This window comes from Oryza glaberrima, chromosome 8 (assembly GCF_000147395.1).
Source record: "Oryza glaberrima chromosome 8, OglaRS2, whole genome shotgun sequence".
NCBI lineage: Eukaryota > Viridiplantae > Streptophyta > Magnoliopsida > Poales > Poaceae > Oryza > Oryza glaberrima.
Window position 1 is genome coordinate 24,970,799 of NC_068333.1, and position 20,405 is coordinate 24,991,203.

Sequence of the window (20,405 nt, forward strand, 5' to 3'; positions counted from 1 at the left end):
TGATTCCTACGTGGGCTGGGCCGAACACGGTCCAGGTAGTTGGTCCACATTCCAGGTTGAACGATTCCAGCGGCGGCGGCGAGTGGTGGTGCGCGATCATCTCCCACTCCCACCGTTGTTCCTCCTCAACACGCGCCACTCCTCACATTCATTTCCACCTGCTCATCTATATCTATCTATCATCGACCTGATCATCCATACTTGTTGATCGACCACCGGAGAAGAAGGATCTATAGCAGCAAGCAGAGAAGAATATCATCAGAAATCGGAGATTAATCGATCGGGCGGAGATCAGAGAGATATATTAGATTGTTTTGTTTGATCGATCGATCGATCGGGATGGCTGCTGCTTCATCTGCTGACATGGAGAGGATCTTCAAGCGGTTCGACACCAACGGGGACGGCAAGATATCGCTGTCGGAGCTGACGGACGCGCTGCGGACGCTGGGGTCGACATCCGCCGACGAGGTCCAGCGCATGATGGCCGAGATCGACACCGACGGCGACGGCTTCATCGACTTCAACGAGTTCATCTCCTTCTGCAACGCCAACCCTGGCCTCATGAAGGACGTCGCCAAGGTCTTCTGATTCTTTTTTCTTTATCTCTCATCGCTTCCCATCCATCATATCATCTTTCCTAATTTATTTATATCTATTCTCCATTATATTCTTCCCTTTCATTTCTACCACTACCAGCAGCCTCTGCTAGCTGCTTCATTATTTTCTATTCCAATCTTATTTGGATCCATTCCATTCCATTCCTTGATGTTTTATTCGTTTGTACCTCGCGCATATATGCCTTAATTAATTAATTAATTTTTGTGTTTCACTTCACTATATATTGTACTACTGCCTTTTCTTTTCTTTCCTAAATTAGTAGTCGCACAAACTATACCGCGAGATATAAACCTTTGTCAACAACTTTGTTTCATCTTGCTTCATGTTGTAACTGGATGGATGTAATTATTTCCCAATCTTAATACAAAGATACGCAAGCTTTATGCGTATTCTCGGAAAAAAACATACATACCACTCAATTGAACTCTAAAATGTCTATCGATTCAGATTTCAAACCTGTGTATGGTTTTGATAGGCTTGTCCGCACCTATATGGCTGTGTGTTTGGTTCATACTTAATGTTGGATAAAAAAAATGTACATCCATGTGTTTAAGAATACAGTGATCTAATTTTTTATGGTACAGAGCGGATATATATGATCATCAGTTTTTTCTTTCTTTTTTCCTTTTTTTCTAGCTAGATGGATGAGAAACATGCCTTAATTAATTATCACTAATAAAATACTAATGATCAAGATTAGGTGAATATCATTGGGCCAGATGAGACAATCCAACAACTTCCAATATTCCCTCTCTTGGCCGCTCTATTCATCCATGCCCACCAAAATAGAGGGGGTTTCACTCGGTTACTTTACTTAGGCTATGTTCGGGCCCTCATTCCCTAGCACGTAAAACGAAGTAGCATTTAGTGCTTGATTAATTAAGTATTAGCTATTTTTTTAAAAAAAATAGATTAATATGATTTTTTAAGCAAATTTCGTATAATAACTTTTTTCTGCAAAAAAGTATATTTTAGCAGTTTGAAAAACGTGCGTGCTGAAAACGAGGAGAGGATGGTAACAGACAGTGCCGAACATAGCTTTAGTTTGTATCGAATTTAATTTGTTATAGATGTCTAAGTTTAAACTTATGGGTATACATATATGATGAAAATAGATAAATTATACTCCCTCCGTTTCACAATGTAAGTCATTCTAGTATTTCTCACATTCATATTGGTGTTAATGAATCTAGACATATATATCTATTTAGATTCATTAATATTAATATGATTATGGGAAATGCTAGAATGACTTACATTGTGAAACGGCGGAAGTAACTAAAAAAATTCTAAACCGGGTTCATGGGCACCTCTCTAGATATATGTAGGATGTAGCTTCGCTCTTGCTCACTAATCAAACACATTCAAAAGTTAGATGATTATCTCCCGAGCGTTGTTACGGTACAGCGGTCAGTACCGGTACCGCCCGGTACCAAAATCCTGGACGGCTGGTAGAGTTTGGTACCGGGCGGTACCAATTCTGTCCCTGTGCAGTACCACGCGGAGAACTGAGGTGGAAGGACAAAAACGTAACTTCGCGTGCAATAACCGGATCGGGAGGGATGGACGGGCAGCTCGAACCCTAGAAGCGCTGTGATTCTCGATCGATCGACGCCGCCACCGCCTCCTGGATCGACGCCGCCGACTCTTGGAGGTGAACTCAGCCGTCGCCGCCGCCGCCGCCGGGAACGATGACATCGATGCCGCCGCCTCCGGGAAGGACGACATCGACGCCGTCACCGCTGCCGGGAACGACGAGTTCGCTGCTGCCGTCGCCTGCTTCAACGTCGCCGCCGCTACTGCCGCGGGGAAGGACGACATCAACGCCGCTGCTGCCGGGAAGGACGACATCGACGCCGCCACCACCGGGAACGACGAGTTCGCTACCGCCGCCGCTTGCTTCAACGCTGCTGCCGCTGGGAAGGACGAGTTCGATGCCGCCGCCGCGGCCTGCTTCAACGCATGCCGGAATCCGCCGCTCGCCGCCACTTGATTGCTTCAACGCATGGCCGGCGCCACTCTCTTCCGATCCTACCCATGCCGGAACGAACGGCAGATGCGTACTGGTACCGAGCGGTACAATTTGCTGGACCATAAAAAATCTCTTATCTCCCATCCAAATATATATTTCCTGCTGCAATTGAGATTTAGTAGTAATTGATTTTTGTGATTCGGTAGTTTACATGGTAGTAGTACGTACATATATTCGGGATTCCACTTTGGTCACATCGATCGAAGTGAGAAGAGAATTGATGAAGCATGCACTACATATATATGCCTCCCATAGGGGAGTCTGAATCATTACCAGCTTTGAATATCCATACATATATTCATCATGTATTCCGTTCAAAGTCAGTTCCGGCCGGCCGGCAAACAGTGCATGCATGCGACCCTCGATGGATCTGCTGCTGCTGCTGCAATTGCAATGGAAAGCAAAAATGAAAAGGGATAGTAGTAGCTAGCTCTAGGATCGAGTACCTTGCTACTATGCTTGTTTGACACAGCTGACAGAGGAGGAGAGGATTCGATCGATCGATCGATCAGGGAGCACTTGATGCATCCATGGCGATGGCGATCGATGCATGCATGCGCCCGGCCATCATCCATGGCTGCCGGCTACCCGGCATATTGGAAGTTCGCCATGGATAAGACATGCAAAAAGGAATATTGGAAGTTCGCTTTCGTGACACATGCAAAATTATTGTCATTTTAATATATTTAAATAATATATTGAGAAAACATATGTGATATTATAAGAGAGAAAATATAATAATGGTAGCCGCGTAATCTGCGCGGACCACTAGTTAAAAAAGAAACTGGAAGCACCAACTTCGATGGTATCACACTATTCACCCGAAGTTGTGCAATGCAGCGTGCCCGTTTTCTCCATCGCCTACGTCCGGTTTCACTTTGCATACAAGCTACGCGCCCTATAATCATTTTGCAAAAGTATTATACTAGTAGCAGATCATCATATATAAAACCTGCTGTATTATTACTACTCAAGCTAGCTAGTATATTCGGTACTACTATTATATCATATTAAAGTACTCCTTGCATGAAACTAGCCAAATATTCAAGTTGACCACCACACAGTGGTATCATACTACTATCAATTTTCCACTTCACTAGATGGATGGAGTGTTAGGATTATATGTTTGGCCTGGAGAATTAATTAATTATAAGTTATAGCTATGTTTTGCTAGTGAAGTACCATTCTAAAATAAATTCATTTTTCACCCATCCAAATACAAAAAATACAAACTATAAAAAATCATACTTTCTCCAATCCCAACTTACATCTCTTTATCTTTATCTATTTCTAATGTATTTATTTCATACCTTCACAAAACTACGATGTAATAATTATTAATATTGAACTTATTTTGAAATAAAATAGGAGGAGCCAAAAATAAATTTATTTCGAACAGAGGATGTACTAGTCATTAGTCAATATCAACATATGCTTGTAGCTGTGTGACAGTAGCTATTGCTACTAGGAGTAGAGGCATATATATTTGCGAGCATACTCGGGGACGCACGGGAGGTGTTCGACGGAATGGGCCACAGGGACCTGCTAGCCTGGTACGCCATCAGGGGAATGTACAGTGACGTCCTCGCGCTCGCGGTGACCATGGTTCTTGATCACGAGGATTTTACAGGCGTGCGCGTATGCCGAGGACCTTGAGCTTGGTAGGGCGCTCCATTCCATGGCTATCAGGAGAGGGTTCATGGGGATGTGCCGGTTGGGAACTCGGTGCTCGTGATGTTATGCCAAATGTGGAGACTTGGGGTGGGCGTGCAAGGTGTTTGACAAGATGGTGTGCCGGGACTTGGGCACGTGGAATTCGATGATTTTTGGTTATTGCCGGTCTGCTGAGTGGGAGGAGGCACGGCATCTGCTCGACGCCATGAGGCAGGAAGGTACACAGCCAGGGGTTGTTACGTGGAATACATTGATTTCGAGCTAGCTCATGTGAATTCCTTTTTGACAATGATATATGCTTTTATCGCTCATGTGAATTCCTTTTTTGTTTGTGCAGATTACAAGGATGATCCTTACATCTACACTTTTTGACAGTTCGAACCACATTGGCATTGAGCTAGCTGTGGCAGGTTCGTCCTGAATTCCCTGAAATTGAAATTAATTTCTGTAGTTCTGTTGAAACATTAATAATTCAATGTATTGGTAACAGGTTAAGTCGGGAACTTTGTTTGACAACATTCTTATCACTGATGACCCTGAGTATGCCAAGAAATTTGCAGAAGAAACCTGGGCCAAGCATAAAGATGTGTGTTGTCTTATCTTTAATGCACTGTACGGTTTTATTTTGTTTCAGTATCTAGTTGTGTAGAACTAAATCGTGTTTTGTCTGTGTAGGCTGAGAAAACTGCCTTCGATGAGGCCGAGAAGAGGAGGCTTGAGGAGGTAAGCAGGAAAACTCCATTTTTCTGAGCCATACCTTGATGTTGCTTCTTGTTTAACCTGTAATACATGACAGAACTAACAAAAGCATTTTTCAGCTCAAACTTTTTAAGAGAATAATTGTTCCTTCTTGCTAGGAATCTGCAAACTCTAAAATCGACGACAGCAACGACGACGCTAGTGCAAGCTCCAGACCGCGCTAGATACAGTATACACTAAACCTTGTGCTAAACACCATGCCTTAATTTGTATGTCAGGATGATGAGGATGAGGCGGACGATGACAAGGCTGATGTCGTTGCTGAGCAGACAAAGGACTCGGATGATGAGAAACCACAGGACATCAAGGTCTCTGCTGATGAGAAGCCAAATAGCAGCAAGTATGATTCTTCCCTCTGCGAAGAGGGATGAACTTTAGATATCTTATTATTAGATGATAATATGTCATGACGAAGAGGCAACTGAATCACCTGTAAACCTATCCGAGGAGAAAAAAAAAATTCCAAAAAACGAGAAAAAACGGATCGGTTACGGCTATTATTAGCTGGATGGAACAATGGGGACTGCATGAACAATAAAATTTCCGTTTAGTTATCTTAATCTTATCATTTTCTACTTCTTTTATCTAATCATTGTGAACCATGCACAATCTTAATCAATAGCAAAGCACATATCCATACATTGATGTTGAGAATTTCTGATTGGTTGGGAAGCTAATGATCAGAGGTGATTTGCTCACGTTCAGATATCTGAATTTTTAGCTCCATTTTTTCGCTTATTCCTATGATTATTAGTCAAAATTTGAATTTTCAACCTTAAATTTAGAGTTAGTTTTGGGATTTTTTCATCAAAGTTTATTTTTCAGTTTTTGCTTTTAGATCGTTAAGAACATATATATTAAAGTTTTATTCGCAAATTGTTTTTCATTTGTAAATATGCCGTGAATAAGCCAAATGATCGATGGGAGCATTCGTTTCCAGAATAAAGCCGTGTAGTGTTAGTCTACCTAAAAGTTGGAAAATTAATTTAACTTGCAGCAACTAATTATGATGAATTACGATTGTTTGATCATGTGAATTAATTCACAATAATTAACACGTTAATGAACACGCATCAAAATTCACCAAACATATACTACAATATTATAAGAAGAGATTATATCCCACCATCGATCGATTACACCATCATCAATAACTGAAGAGCAGCCTGACAGATGATTAAAATTACATGTCCATCCACCCAAAACACAAGTAATTAATAGGTCGATTATGAGAGAAGAAGAAGAAGGAGAAGTCTAGATGTCGAAGACGTTCTTGCCGGTGAACTTGACCTCGATGGGGCTGACGTTCTTGCCGATGCTGCGGAAGTTCTGGCCGACGCCCTGCCTGCCGGCGTTGACCTTCTCCGGGTAGACGCCGTCCTTGGGGTGGAGGTACTGCACCTCGCCATTGGGGAAGACGCGGTAGAACTGGTAGTTGATCTTGTACTTGGAGCGGAGCCTGGTGCCCAGGGCCAGGCACTGCTCCTTCCTGGCCAGCTTCAGCAGGTTGGGGCCCTCGCGCATGATGGCGGCGCCGCCCGTGGGCATCTCGAACACCTGCTCCTTGGGCGACGTCCATGTGATGACGTAGAACTCCTCCACCTGCGCCTTCCGGAGGAGTCCCCCCGTGCTCCCGCCGAAGATCGGGGACGGCGTGTTGGGGTCCAGCTGCGGCGGCACGAACCCCGCGGGGGCTGGCTTCTTCTCCTCCGTCGCCGCCGCGGCGGGCTGATCCTCCGCCGCCGCTCTGAGGGAGGTGGGTGCCCTCGAGGTGGGCATGGAGAGGGTGGATGAGCGCGGCTTCGCCGGTGCCCAGGCGGCGAGGAGGTGGCACTTGGCGGCGGAGGCTTGCGTGGCCATGGCCATGGTGGTCGGAGGAGGAGAGAGGAGTGTACCGTGTGGTGGATTCGATTCGAGTGGTGTGGTGTGGAGGAGATGGAGTAGAGAAAAGCCCAAGAAGAAGAGAGGGGAAATGGGTGAGGAAGTGGATAAGGGGATATGAGGTTGGCCAATGGCGGGTAGGGATTTTGATACGCGGCCTCCACACATGCATGTCACCGTGGCACTGGCCCCTCCCTCCCTATCTGATGTGGCATCTGTCAGTGTGTCGTTCTTCGGCGCTATACCCTCGTGGATGGCAGCCACAAACCCATGCAACGCTCCATCTGCAGCCTCACTGACGCCACGGCTAGTAGAGGAGATCTACAAGGAGAGAGAGCCAGAGTGGCAGAGAGGAGCTCCATGGCTCATGGCATGGCTATCGAACAACAAGGTTGGAGAAGAAAACTAGAAAAGTGGCTGCCTGGTTGGTGTTAGGGCAACCACAATGTTATAAAATATCAGATAGTAAGCATTAAATGGCTTCTTACTACCTGGTATTAGCCATTGTGGAAGTGGTACATAGTTAAAGCCAGCAAGTAGCACTACTGCCGGCAAAAAGGGAATAAAAAAATAGAATGCGTACAGTGGAGTTCTGACAACAAATTTTAAATTGCAAGTAGCCATTGCTGCTTCAAACCGTTGCTCTCCTCCCTAGCCAACCGTTGCATGGACTGTTCTTCTTACCATCTTCATCCCCTACAAAAATAGAGATGGCTCAGGATTTCTTTAAATCAACACAAACACATTTTGTGAAACTTAGCTAGCTGAGAGCCTGAGATGGATCCCTTCAAGAGAGGTTTCATGAACTTGTTAAAACAAGGCTCCCCAAGCCAACATTCTAGCCAAAACTCCCCTCCTACTCAATTCCCCTCAACTTTCTCCCAATCACAATTTCCCCGATCCCCACATTTTACCCAAGCCTCACCACCTAATTTCCAAACCTTCAACCCTTTTGGTCCTCCAGCCAACTATCACCTATATGGTAGTTCTCCTCCAAACTTTCAAGGTTTCAGTAGCAAGCAAGCTGGTTACAATCTGCACCAATAAGCTTTCAAGGTTTTCATCCTAAAGAAAGTTGGATGCACTCACCAAATCAAGTTGTCGGGTCTGCCTCATCTCATGGATCCAAATCAGCCTCTCAGTGCCCTGCAAGACAGGAAGAGAACAATTTGGTTAACATCGAAGAGTCAAGTGACAATAGCCAAGAGACAGGGAGAAGAGGGACACGCGTCAAACTGGACCGAAGAAGAAAACTTACGACTCCTCAGCTCTTGGTTGAATAACTCACTAGATTCTATAAATGGCAATGACAAGAAGGGAGAATACTATTGGAGGGATGTTGCTGCAGAGTTCAATGGTAATACATCTAGCAATAACCGCAAAAGGACAGTCGTGCAATGTAAGACACATTGGGGTGGTGTTAAGAAGGACATTGCAAAATTTTGTGGAGCTTATTCTCGAGCTAGAAGAACCTGGAGCAGTGGATTCTCTGATGATATGATCATGGAGAAAGCCCATGCATTATATAAATCAGAAAACAATGATAAAACTTTTACATTAGAGTATATGTGGAGAGAATTAAAGGATCAACCAAAATGGCGACGGATACTTGAAGAGGACAGCAAGAACAAGAGGACTAAGATTTCTGAATCTGGTGCATATACATCATCATCCAACCAAGAAACTGAGGAGGAGACCAGCCGAAAAGAGAAGCGTCCTGAAGGGCAGAAAAAAGTCAAAGTCAAGCTTAAAGGGAAAGGAAAAAAACATGCACCGTCTCCTTTGGGGGACCAGCCATCTCAAGATTTTGTTCTCCTCAACGAAGCTGTAAAATTGAGAGCAGAAGCAGTGCTGAAATCTGCAGAAGCAACCACCAAATCAGCGGAAGCAAAGAAGGAACAAACTAGGATGGAGAAGTATCAGATATATTTAAAGTTGTTGGACAAAGACACTGCTAATTTTAATGATGTAAAACTCAAGAGGCATGAAGCTATCCTCGAAAAGCTAGCTACAGAACTTGCAGAAGAATAGAAGATCCCTAAGTTATGTTTGTACCCCTAGTACTTAGTGTGTCACTGTTTCATTAAGTTTAACTTGCTAGTAATATTTAGACTTGTGATAGGTTTGTAGGGCAAGTAATTGTTGTATTGTGAACTCAGTGAATGATGAATGTAATATTTCACTAGTGAGAAGGCATATGAAGTCCTGCTTAACATCATTGCAGGTCCAAAAATCTTGCCTTTAGGTTCGTGAGCGTGCCAGTTGATTTGATCATGCAATCAACAAGAAATAAAGACAGGAAAATAGCGGTTAAATCTATAGACGATAGCCGATCGGCTAGTCGCCGATCACGTATCATTTATCTTTGAGCCGATGTCATATTTGAGTCGATTGGCAGTCATAAATAGGCAAGAAAGAACTAAATATATTCGATTGGCTGAAGATATTAATGATATATAATACTTCCGTCGATATATACTTAAATCAAGTGATTGGGATAGATCGGTCGTCATGCCGAGACAATATAAATCACTTAGGTCGAAATATATATTAACAAGGAGATTATAAGCATTCATAGCATAGCCGATCAGATAGATCCAGCATGTATCGGCTAATACTCCGATACTACTCTATATTAAGATATTAAAGCAAGCAAAAATATATCAAACAGGAAGCTTAATATACCTAAATGCGACAAGATCTTAACATAAAGGGCGGATTTAACATGTCAATCAAGCATATAAAATATAAAGTAGTTAAATCGGGTAAGATCGGTTGAAACTCCGATGCTACCCTAATCGGCAACCAAAAAGCAGGCTAGAGATTAAGATTCTAATCACGACTTATAAGGTCAAACTCAACTGATGCAGCTATAAGTTTGAAAAGAAGGACAATATCTATACAATCAAGCCTTTGAATGTTTCATATGGTGGTGGATATCCTATATAATCTAAGTCAACATTGATATTTAACCTAATCGGCTGCCTTCCAATGATAAATGTTGGCTGATTGAAGGTTAAATAACAATATTATCAAAGATTATGTAAGATATATGATAACTCGACGAATTACATAAACAAGATTAGAGTATCATAAAGATGGAAGCACTAATCCCGAGAACGCAAGCTGCCATAACAAGTTTTACCTCTAGTTGAACATCGAAACCGATGCAGCTCAACCCGAAAGCAAGAACTCGTCGAAAGTAAACGAAAGTAAAAGGGTGGCGATGCGCTGAGATTGTATTGAACATGTGTTAATTGATTACATGGATTTGGGTCATATTTATACCCGAGATACAAAATATGTCTTTGATGGACACGACACTTATCTCTAACAAACTCTAAGATACCATAAGTCTTTGCGGCAGACTTTTGTCCAAACATATCTCTAAGGAAATTACATAATATATCCTAATTAATAGATACAATTGCCTAAACCGAGAGCTTTATCTCCATCATGGCAATCCCTGTGAAGCACTTTGAACGATTCTAGAAATAGCCTTGAAACTGTCTCCATCGTAATCGGCTGCATTGCCTCCATCGGCTGTGTCGGCTATCCTCTGTCCGATCCATCCCAGCTGATGTACACTCCAGCTGATACCTTCACAGCCGATGCATACTCTGTTCTTCGAATCGATCTCTTCATCGAATCCGCCTCGATCCTAACATTGAACCTGGTTCACATCTTACCAAATCCTAACATCGAATTCTTTTTTTTATTTTTTTCTAGCTATATGGATGAGAAACATGCTTTAATTAATTACGCTAATTAAATACTAATGATCAAGATTAGGTGGATGAGACAATCCAACAACTTCCAAAATTCCCTCTCTTGGCCGCTCTATTCAGCCATGCCCACCAACAGGGATAGAATTAGAACAAAATAGAGGGGGTTTCTCACTCGGTTACTTTACTTAGTTTGTATCAAATTTAACTTGATACAGGTGTCTAAGTTTATAACTGATGGGTACATATATGATGAAAATAGATAAATTATAGCTTAAAAAAAATCTGAAACAGGTTCTTGGGCACCCCTCTAGATATATGTAGTAGTAGCTCCGCTTTTTTTTTTATAGAAATACGCTCACTTTATTTAGATAACATGGCGATCAGTGGAATCACGATCTACCAAAATGTTCACAAATTCTGGGAGGGGAACAGACCAAACATTTGGTTGTTCCGGGTCCCTATCCAAACACATGTGAGCAAGTGCATCCGCACATGCATTACAAGATCGATGGACATGCCTGATATCCATTACTACGAAATACATAGACAAAATAAGACGTAATTCCCTGAAAACGATACCTCCAGAACTTCTGTCAAACTCATCAGTTTTGAGAGCAGAAACAAGATTGAGACAATCCGATTCAATAATCACCCGGGAAATGCCATGATCTATTGTAGCTTCAAGTGCAGCTAAACAAGCCTCTGCCTCTGCCATCAGTGCGTCTGAAACCATCGGCAAACGCCCTGATCTAGCAAGCACTCCCCGTCCATTTTCACCTCTGATTACAAAACCCCAGGCTCCATCCCTGGACATCTCCCGATAAGCTCCATCAAAGTTTATTTTCAGAATACCTGGTGGAGGTGCCTTCCATGTGTTGCCCTTTCTCACAGACCGGCCAGATTGAACTGTATTATGTAAGACAGGGTTTTTCAGATACGCTGCAGTATTCTGAACACGATGCTCAATCTCACCCTGGGACAGCTTCTCCTCCCCGACATTTGCTTTATTCCTTGCACTCCACCATACTCACAGTAAATGGAATATAGTCGTTTTGACCGTCACTTTTCTGCATGATTTTGTCCACAAATTCACTAGCCGACTGCATTTGGACCAGCTCCAGTCTACACTCTTCCAGGTCCAAGCTCTACCAGCATTTCCTCATAAGTTTGCACTTCAAAAAACAGTGGCCACCATCCTCATTCTGCCTGTGACATACTGGACATCTAGTATCAATCTGCATACCACGCTTCTGAATACTCATGCGAAAGGGCAAGCTGTTATGTGCAAGGCGCCATATGAAGTGCTTAACTTTAGGGAGATATGGAAGTTTCCAAATCTGTTGCCAGCACAACTGTTCCATGTTTGTTTGGCCGCTGCTGGATGCTCCGTCCTGCTTCGGTTTATGTCGACATCTCTCATCCTCCAAAACATGATACGCAGACTTGACTGAAAAAATTCCCCTATTATCAAAATGCCAAGCCAACCCATCCTCCACACCTGCCCTAATTGGTATTGTTAGGATTTGCTTGACATCCTCTTCCCAAAACAGACCTTCAATGAGCTCCTTGTCCCATTTTCCAGTAGTCGGATCGATGAGATCAGTGACCTTGTTCACCACAGTTCTCCCCCGGGGTGTAATAGGCCGTCTGGTAATTTCACTCGGTAACCAGGGATCGTGCCATATATCAATATTTGTGCCATCTCCCACTCTCCAAATCAAACCTTTCTTCAGCGCTTGAATTCCCCGAACGATGCTCCTCCAAGAATATGATATCCCCGGTTTCTCTCTCACAGTCATTAAGTCTCCCGTCGGGAAGTATTTTGCTCGGAGAACTTGTGCACATAGCGACATTGGCTCCATGATTAGCCGCCATCCTTGCCGCGCTAACATAGCTAAATTGAACAAATGCAGGTCCCGGTAACCTATCCCTCCTTGCTCCTTGCGCCTGCATAACAGCTCCCATGACACCCAATGGACTTTGTTCTCATTTTCCTGCTATGCCCACCAAAACCGGCACACAAGCGAACCCAACTTGTTACATAAAGTTTTGGTAAGATCAAAACATGACATTGCATATGTTGGAATGGATTGTACAACTGATTTTATCAGGATCTCTTTGTCGGCCTTAGAAAGTAACCTTTCTTTCCACCCTTGTAGCCTTTTCCAGACTCTATCTTTCAGATATGAGAAAGTTTGACTCCTCGATCTACCCATATAAATTGGTAATCCCAAATATTTCTCATTTCTAGCCTCCGACTGGATCCCCAGTCCTGCCATCACATTCTCTTTCTCCACAGTGGTGCTGTTTTTACTGAACATGATCGTTGATTTATCCTTGTTGATAGTCTGTCCCAAACAATCCTCATAAAGTGATAGCACATTCTACAGATGAGTTGAACTCTGGTTGTTAATTTTGAAGAGTAGCAGCGAGTCGTCTGCAAAAAGAAGGTGATTTATGATCGGGGCCCCCTGACACACACGCACTCCTTCAATATCACCCCTGTCTTCCGCTGAATTGAGTAGGCAAGAGAACGCTTCAGCACATAGCAAAAACAAATAGGGCGACAGTGGATCACCTTGCCTAAATCCTCTCTGGGGTATTATCTGCTCTGTTAAGTCACCATTAACCTTGATATGATATGAGACCGTAGAAACAAAGCCCATGACTATATTAATCCACTCCTGACAGAATCCCAACTTCCCCATCATTCTCCTAAGAAACTCCCACTCCACCCTGTCATATGCCTTGCTCATATCAAGTTTTAATGCTGCAAACTTATCCGAACCCCTCCTTTTATTCTGTAAGAAATGAGTAAGTTCATAAGCGAGCAACACATTATCCGTGATCATCCTTCCCGGCACAAAGGCACTTTGATTTAGAGATATAATTTCTGGGAGAATCCTCTTCAGTCGGTTTGCAACGACCTTGGAAGCAATTTTATATACAACGCTGCAGAGACTAATAGGTCTAAGATCCTTAAGTCTCTCCGGATTTGGAATTTTTGGGATCAAGACAACTACTGTTTCATTCCAGTGCGCTGGCATCTCTAATCCAATCAATAAAGATTTCACTTCCTTCCCCACATCCAGCCCCACTGTCTCCCAAAAATTCTTGTAAAACAAGGCCGGCATGCCATCCGGTCCCGGCGCCTTGAGATCACCCATGCTAAACAAAGCGTTTTTTTATCTCCTCATCACTATATGGCTTCATCAATTCCATATTCATGGCATCAGTGACCTTTGTTGGAACTTGCTGTAGCAGCTCATTGCACCGGGTACCTTGCTGAGAGGTAAAAAGAGTCCGGTAATAATCAGTCACCAACGAGCACATCCCATCCTGATTCACAACTGCACTGCCATCCTCCTTTACCAGTTTGCGAATCCTGTTGGCCCTCTTCCTTTCCGAAGCGAATTGGTGGAAAAACCGTGTGTTACGGTCGCCATACTGTAGCCAGTGTGTCTTCGCGCGCTGGCACCAATACAGATCACATTGATCTTCTAGTTTTTCCAGCTTGCACTGAAGCATCTGCTCTCTATGTACACTGGCACCGTCCAAGCCTCCTCTCCTGCAAGCCTCCAAATCCTTCTTTACCTTCTTAATTCTTTTCTCCAAATCCCCTAGAATATTTCTACTCCAATCCCACAAATCCCCCGCCACGTCCCTAACCGCATCAGCCACACGACCGGTTCCAGTATTCATAGATAATCTCCATGCATTCGACACCACTGCTTCACAGTTCTCCTCATGCACCCATTCAGCTTCAAATATGAAGCCAGCACTTCCATTCCGCACCTGCCCCGCCACACCTTCCCCAAACATAACAATTACAGGCCGATGATTCAAAAGTTAAATGATTATCTACCATCCAAATATATCCCTCCAACCATTTTATCCTCTATGCATGCATGTTGCAGGTTAAACTTCTACTACGTACTATGAGCAATTAATTTTAGTTGAGATTTAGTAGCAACAGATTTTTGTGATTAGGTAGTTACAGTATATGGTAGGAGTAGTACGTACATATATACTGTATGATCGATGGGATTATTCCACTTTGGTCACATCGATCGAAGTGAGAAGAGAATCGATGAAGCATGCACTACATATATATATATATATATATGCCTCCCATAGGGGAGTCTGAATCATTCCCAGCTTTGAATATCTCTATGCATATATTCATCATGTATTCCGTTCAAAGTCAGTTCCGGCCGGCCGGCAAGCAGTGCATGCATGCTACCCTCGATGGATCTGCTGCTGCTGCTGCAATTGCAATGGAAAGCAAAAATGAAAAGGGATAGTAGTAGCTAGCTCTAGGATCGAGTACCTTGCTACTATGCTTGTTTGACACAGCTGACAGAGGAGGAGAGGATTCGATCGATCGATCGATCAGGGAGCACTTGATGCATCCATGGCGATGGCGATCGATGCATGCATGCGCCCGGCCATCATCAACTTGGATATTCATATAGCTATATACTGTAGTACGTACCTTTCTTTTACGGCTGCCGGCTGCCCGGCCGACTGACTCTACTGAAGCCGGCCATGAGAGATCTGAGATCATCGACGGAGTGTGTCGGTGTGCTGTAATGTTATATATCATCAGCTAATAAAACTCCTACCCATACCCTTTTTTCTGGTTTTCTTGAATTTCTTTTGCTCATCCAAATGCTGTCACGTGTCTTTTTATGCAACAGTGCTTCCTAATTGAAAAAAAGAAACTGGAACCACCCCAAGTTGTGCAATGCAGCGTGCCCCCATCACCTGCGTCCGGCCGGTTTCACTTTACATATCCCTACGATCATTTTGCAAAAGAATTATACTAGTAGTATAAATCATCATATATAAGACTTGCAGCATTATTACCACTCAAGCTAGCTAGTATATTCTGTACTACTATTAAGTTCAGGAGTAACATAGTAAAGTACTCCTGGCAGCAAACTAGCCAAATATTAAGTTGACAACCACGTAGTGGTATCGTACTACTTTCAATCTTCCACTTCACTGGATGGATGGGAGTGTTAGGATTATATGGCCCCCGTTTGGCACAGCTCTAGCTCCTAACTCCAACTTGTTTAGAGCTGGAGATGAGCCAAACGGTACAGATTCTATATGTTTTGGGGCGGAATTGGTAGAGATGTTCTACAAATTTTTACTACGAGGGTGGAGCTGTTTTTTTTTTTAGCTCCACAGCTCAATTCCACCCCAAAAGACCCACTACCCTTTTAATTTTTTAATGTATTTACACAAAAATGACACTGAACTACCCCTAAACACCTCTTCCTCCCATTCTCTCTCCTCCTATCCTCCCATCATCATCATCGCCGGCGAGATCCGCCCGATTCGGCGGCGACCGGTAGTGGGCGGGCTGGCGACGGCAGCGGACGTGGGTTGGGCGGCGGGGGCACGCGGGCTAGTGGCGTCGACGGCAGTGGACATGAGCGGCGGGCGGCAGCGGCGACGCGCGGGCTAACCGGAGGGGTGATGCCAACCAAGTGTTCGATAAAATGACTACAAGGGACGTGGTGGTGAAGTCTAGCCAAACACTTTCCTATAGGAGCTAGCTCCCACTGGAGTTGGAGTTCAGAGTTGCGAGTTAGAGTTTGGAGCTCTACCAAACGGGGGCCTATGTTTAGCCTGGAGAATTAATTAATTAAGCTATAGCTATGTTTTGCTAGTGAAGTACCATTCTAAAATAAATTCATTTTTCACCCATCCAAACACAAAAATAAAAACTATAAAAAATCATACTTTCTCAAATCCCAGTTTACATCTCTTTATCTTTATCTATTTCCAATGTATTTATTTCATACTTTCACAAACTACGATGTAATAATTATTAAAATTGAATTTATCATAAAATAAATAGGAGGAGAAAAAACAAATTTATTTCAAAAGAGAGGTTGTACTCCCTCCGACCCATAATATAAGGGATTTCGAGTTTTTGCTGGCACGGTTTGACGATTCGTCTTATTCAAAAAATTTTAGAATTATTATTTATTTTCTTTGTAACTTACTTTATTATCCAAAGTACTTTAAGCATAATTTTTCGTTTTTTATATATGCAAGACGAGTGGTTAAACATTGTAAGCAAAAACTCAAAATCCCTTATATTATGGAACGGAGGGAATAAGTCATTAGTCAATATCGACATATGCTTGCAGCTGTGTGACAGTATCTATTGCTACTAGGAGTAGAGGCATATATATATATATATATATATATATATATATATATATATATGCGAGCATACTCGATCGATCAAGTGTCTGTGTGGGCGATGAATTTTCGTCCCTCACCAGACATTATATTTCCTTGTTTGATGGAGTATTCCACTTTTGCTACTAGTAATTACTATTTTTACTTCAATTTTGCTAACTAGTAGCTTTGGGGTTTGAGTAAAAATTACCAAGCTTTTTGATTCCTAGTACAAAATTCCTGCAGTTCACACAGCCTGCCTGCCGGCTTTCTTGCTTTGCCTTTTCTTTATCATTCGATCGATCAATAGATCGCTAGTTCTGTGTGTCATCCTGTCTCCTGCGTGCGTGCTCACTTCAATATAGGCTCCGTTACCGAGAGCTAGCAAAGCTGCTGGCCTGCCTCCCAGCTGCTTCATCTTTCTCGACCGCTACATGCTACTTCTACTATTACCTCCGTCCCCAAAAAATACATAGTGAATATTGGTGTTTAATATTTGACCGTCTGTCATATTTAAAAAAATTAAAAATTAGTCACATAAAGTACTACCTATGTTTTATTATCTAGTAATAACTAACAAAATACTAATCATAAAAAAATTTTAAATTTTTACGTGCAAAAAGATTACACGTCAATAAAAAAAATAATTAAAGGTTAGATACGAACAGTGCAAAACTACACTTATTTTGAAACGGAGGGAGTACTATGTTGTTGCATATGCTTGCAACCGTTGCATATAAGATTAGAATTTTTTTTTTTGGAAATACGATTTTAATGGAAAATCGCAAAAGTATAGGTCGGTTAAATGAAATCGCAAGTTTAGCACCCATCTATCGAACAACCGCAGTTCGACATGTCTATCGAAGTTTGCTTGTTCGATATGCCCTGCCGGGCACTGTGCATGTACCTTTTTTTTATTTATCTTTTTCCCTTGGACCAACTACCCTATCGAACTATGGCACCTCTGTCGAACCACGGTTGTTTGACAGTGTACTAAATTTGTGATTTCGCTTAACCGACCTATATTTTTACGATTTTCCATTAAAATCATATTTTTTTTAAAAAAAATTCTATAAGAGTATATCCATTATAATTCTGGCTGGATATTGCTGCAATTACGTACAATTCACTGCTCTTTATACTACTAGTACACTCTATATTCCGTCTAAAATATTAGAACCTATAATGAACATTTATTACTACCTCCGTCCCAAAATAAGCGTGGCCTTGAGTTTTCGTGTCCAACTTTAATCGTTTGTTTTATTTAAAAAAAGTTATGATTATTATTTTTATATTATAAAACATGAATAGTATTTTATGCGATATTTATGTTTTTTTAGTTTTTTTTAAAAAAAATTAAATAAAACGGACGATTAAACTTGGACACGGAAACTCATGACTGCGCTTATTTTGGGACAGATGGAGTAGATTCTTATATTTTACGACGGAGATAATAGCTAGCTAGTAGTTGCGTCAACTGTCAAGTCTAGAGCTAACTCTTTTTCCTCTGTTAATTTGCTGGACAAACACATGAATCCAAGTCAACAAGTTGCTGTCTGATCGATCAACCTCTAGCTCCTGAGGGAATCAAAATGAACTAACTATGCTTATATAAATAGTTCCCGAGTGTTATGTCTCCCTTGGACTCTGCTGCATGCATGCAGTACATAACAGTCAGGTCAGTGTGAACAAACACTCTGCTGCAGTAAGCATGTACTACTAGTAGTATGTGCCTGCTTGGAGTATATGATTTCCGCCTTATTAATTTCTAGCTAGATATGATGCGTTGAGTATACTTCCACCAGCTCGATCCTTGCTCGCCTCGATCAACAAGCCTAGTCTTCCTATCTTACAATTCAATCAGCAGTGCAGGAAAGTCTTCAGCAAAATTAATCCGAATAATGTATGCAGGAATCTAGCTAAAAACGAACCCAACTGAGCACTTGAGGTGACATATCTGATATTAAATCCTACTGTAGCTTACAAATATATCCTAAACGACAAGTATATATTGCTCATCACACGCTTGTGCCATTTGGGTTTAGGGAGAAAGGTGGACACAAAGGAGTTTTTCCATGTCACGGTTAATGAATTGATGGTGCCTTTCCTAAATTTGTTCCATGTTCCATAGGAGTCCCTTAATTCCTTTTCTTCAATTGGGGTTCTTAGGAATTTTTTTTCCATAATTCATTGTATTGTCCGAATTGAACTTCTTCTTTTTTTCACACAACAAGCATATGGTCAATGTACTCAAGTATATATATATATTCCTACTGAAATAGTAAGTGCATAATGGAGTTCTCCAGCAATAAACAAATGTTGGCTTTTGAGGGCGTGCATTATGCAAAGAAGTACACATTATGGACGGGCTCCGATCCGGCTACTCAAGTACTAAGGTAATTTGGATGTGTACTTAATCATGAATGCCACAATTAATGGGGCCCGGCCGGTGTGTGCTTAGGTCTAAAATAAACGCTAGCTAGATAATTAAAGTTGTGAAATGATATGTACTAATATAATGGCAGACATGTATGTAGTACCATGTAGTATCTTTACATCATTGCGTATGCAAAGATTCATATATAATCAACCGAACAAGACTACTGCATGCCCTCCACTACCAGGCCCTTAATTGCATGTAGTGTGTTGGCACTTGGCACTGCCAGCACATATATATATATATATATATATATATATATATATATATATATATATATATATATATATATATATATATATATATATATATCTCTTAAATTCTATCTTTCGCTGAAGAAAGTTAATGGAGCTAATTAATTGATGGACCAAATTAATTAATTAGCTAGCGTTTGCAGTTAGTGTAGTGTGCTGGAATGCAACCTGTTTCAGTAAACTGATGGAAAGAGCTACTAGCTGGAGAATTGATATTCAGAGATTCGGGAAAACAGCTTAAAGGTTGCGTAGGCATGAAAATGAAAGCAAGAATATTACTAGTATCAATCTGAATTCAGCATAGTACTCCGGAAAAATGAAATCAAAAGTGACGGCAGGACAGGCCATCGATGGATAGATGTGACAATGAGTAGTGATAGCTTAGGTAGCTTAATTAGCAGCTAGTGGTGGAAATGTTGGTGCAACGAAATGATCTTATCAATCGATCCATCACTGTCGGTGATATGGGCCCGAGGCCCTTGGTCTAGGGGAAAGAAAGTCCTTCCCGTGTGGCGCGCACGGCGGGCCCAGTCCCCCTGAAGGGGTCACACCCTCGCGTGGAGAGCGGCTGCCTCCCCCCCACCCCCCTCGGTCTCGGGTGCCTCGCCATACCCCTCGGGCCCGAGGGGTTGGACCGCCATTGAGGCCCTCGCTTGGCCGCCACGTGGCGGCCACCCATGAGCCTTGAGCGAGCATGAGCGCCGTCCGCCAAGCGCATTTATGAGCGGCGCGGCAACCTCCCCCATCGCATTTGGCGTGCGCCGCAGGCTGATTGACGTGCGCCCGCGACCGCCTTTTGACCGGTCTGTGACCCGGCGATG

At 42.5% G+C, this 20,405-nt stretch overlaps 2 protein-coding genes and 1 long non-coding RNA gene across 6 annotated transcripts; 2 read left to right on the forward strand and 1 right to left on the reverse strand.

The window, feature by feature from the left end:
* Positions 1–182: 182 nt before the first annotated feature.
* Positions 183–832, forward strand: LOC127782203 (polcalcin Phl p 7). Its single transcript, XM_052309287.1, has one exon. The coding sequence runs from the start codon at positions 340–342 to the stop codon at positions 586–588; it is 249 nt and encodes an 82-aa protein (XP_052165247.1). The 5' UTR covers positions 183–339; the 3' UTR covers positions 589–832.
* Positions 833–4,102: 3,270 nt separating this feature from the next.
* Positions 4,103–6,032, forward strand: LOC127783176 (uncharacterized). Of its 4 annotated transcripts, none has more exons than XR_008019247.1 (5): positions 4,103–4,542; positions 4,662–4,734; positions 4,815–4,910; positions 5,000–5,047; positions 5,143–6,032. It is a non-coding gene; the product is annotated as an uncharacterized LOC127783176 (long non-coding RNA). The 4 variants fall into 4 exon arrangements; XR_008019248.1 differs by having other exon boundaries at positions 5,182–6,032; XR_008019250.1 differs by having other exon boundaries at positions 5,302–6,032.
* Positions 6,033–6,162: 130 nt separating this feature from the next.
* On the reverse strand, positions 6,163–7,038 carry LOC127783175 (photosystem I reaction center subunit II, chloroplastic-like). Its single transcript, XM_052310415.1, has one exon. The coding sequence runs from the start codon at positions 6,947–6,949 to the stop codon at positions 6,338–6,340; it is 612 nt and encodes a 203-aa protein (XP_052166375.1). The 5' UTR covers positions 6,950–7,038; the 3' UTR covers positions 6,163–6,337.
* Positions 7,039–20,405: the final 13,367 nt, after the last annotated feature.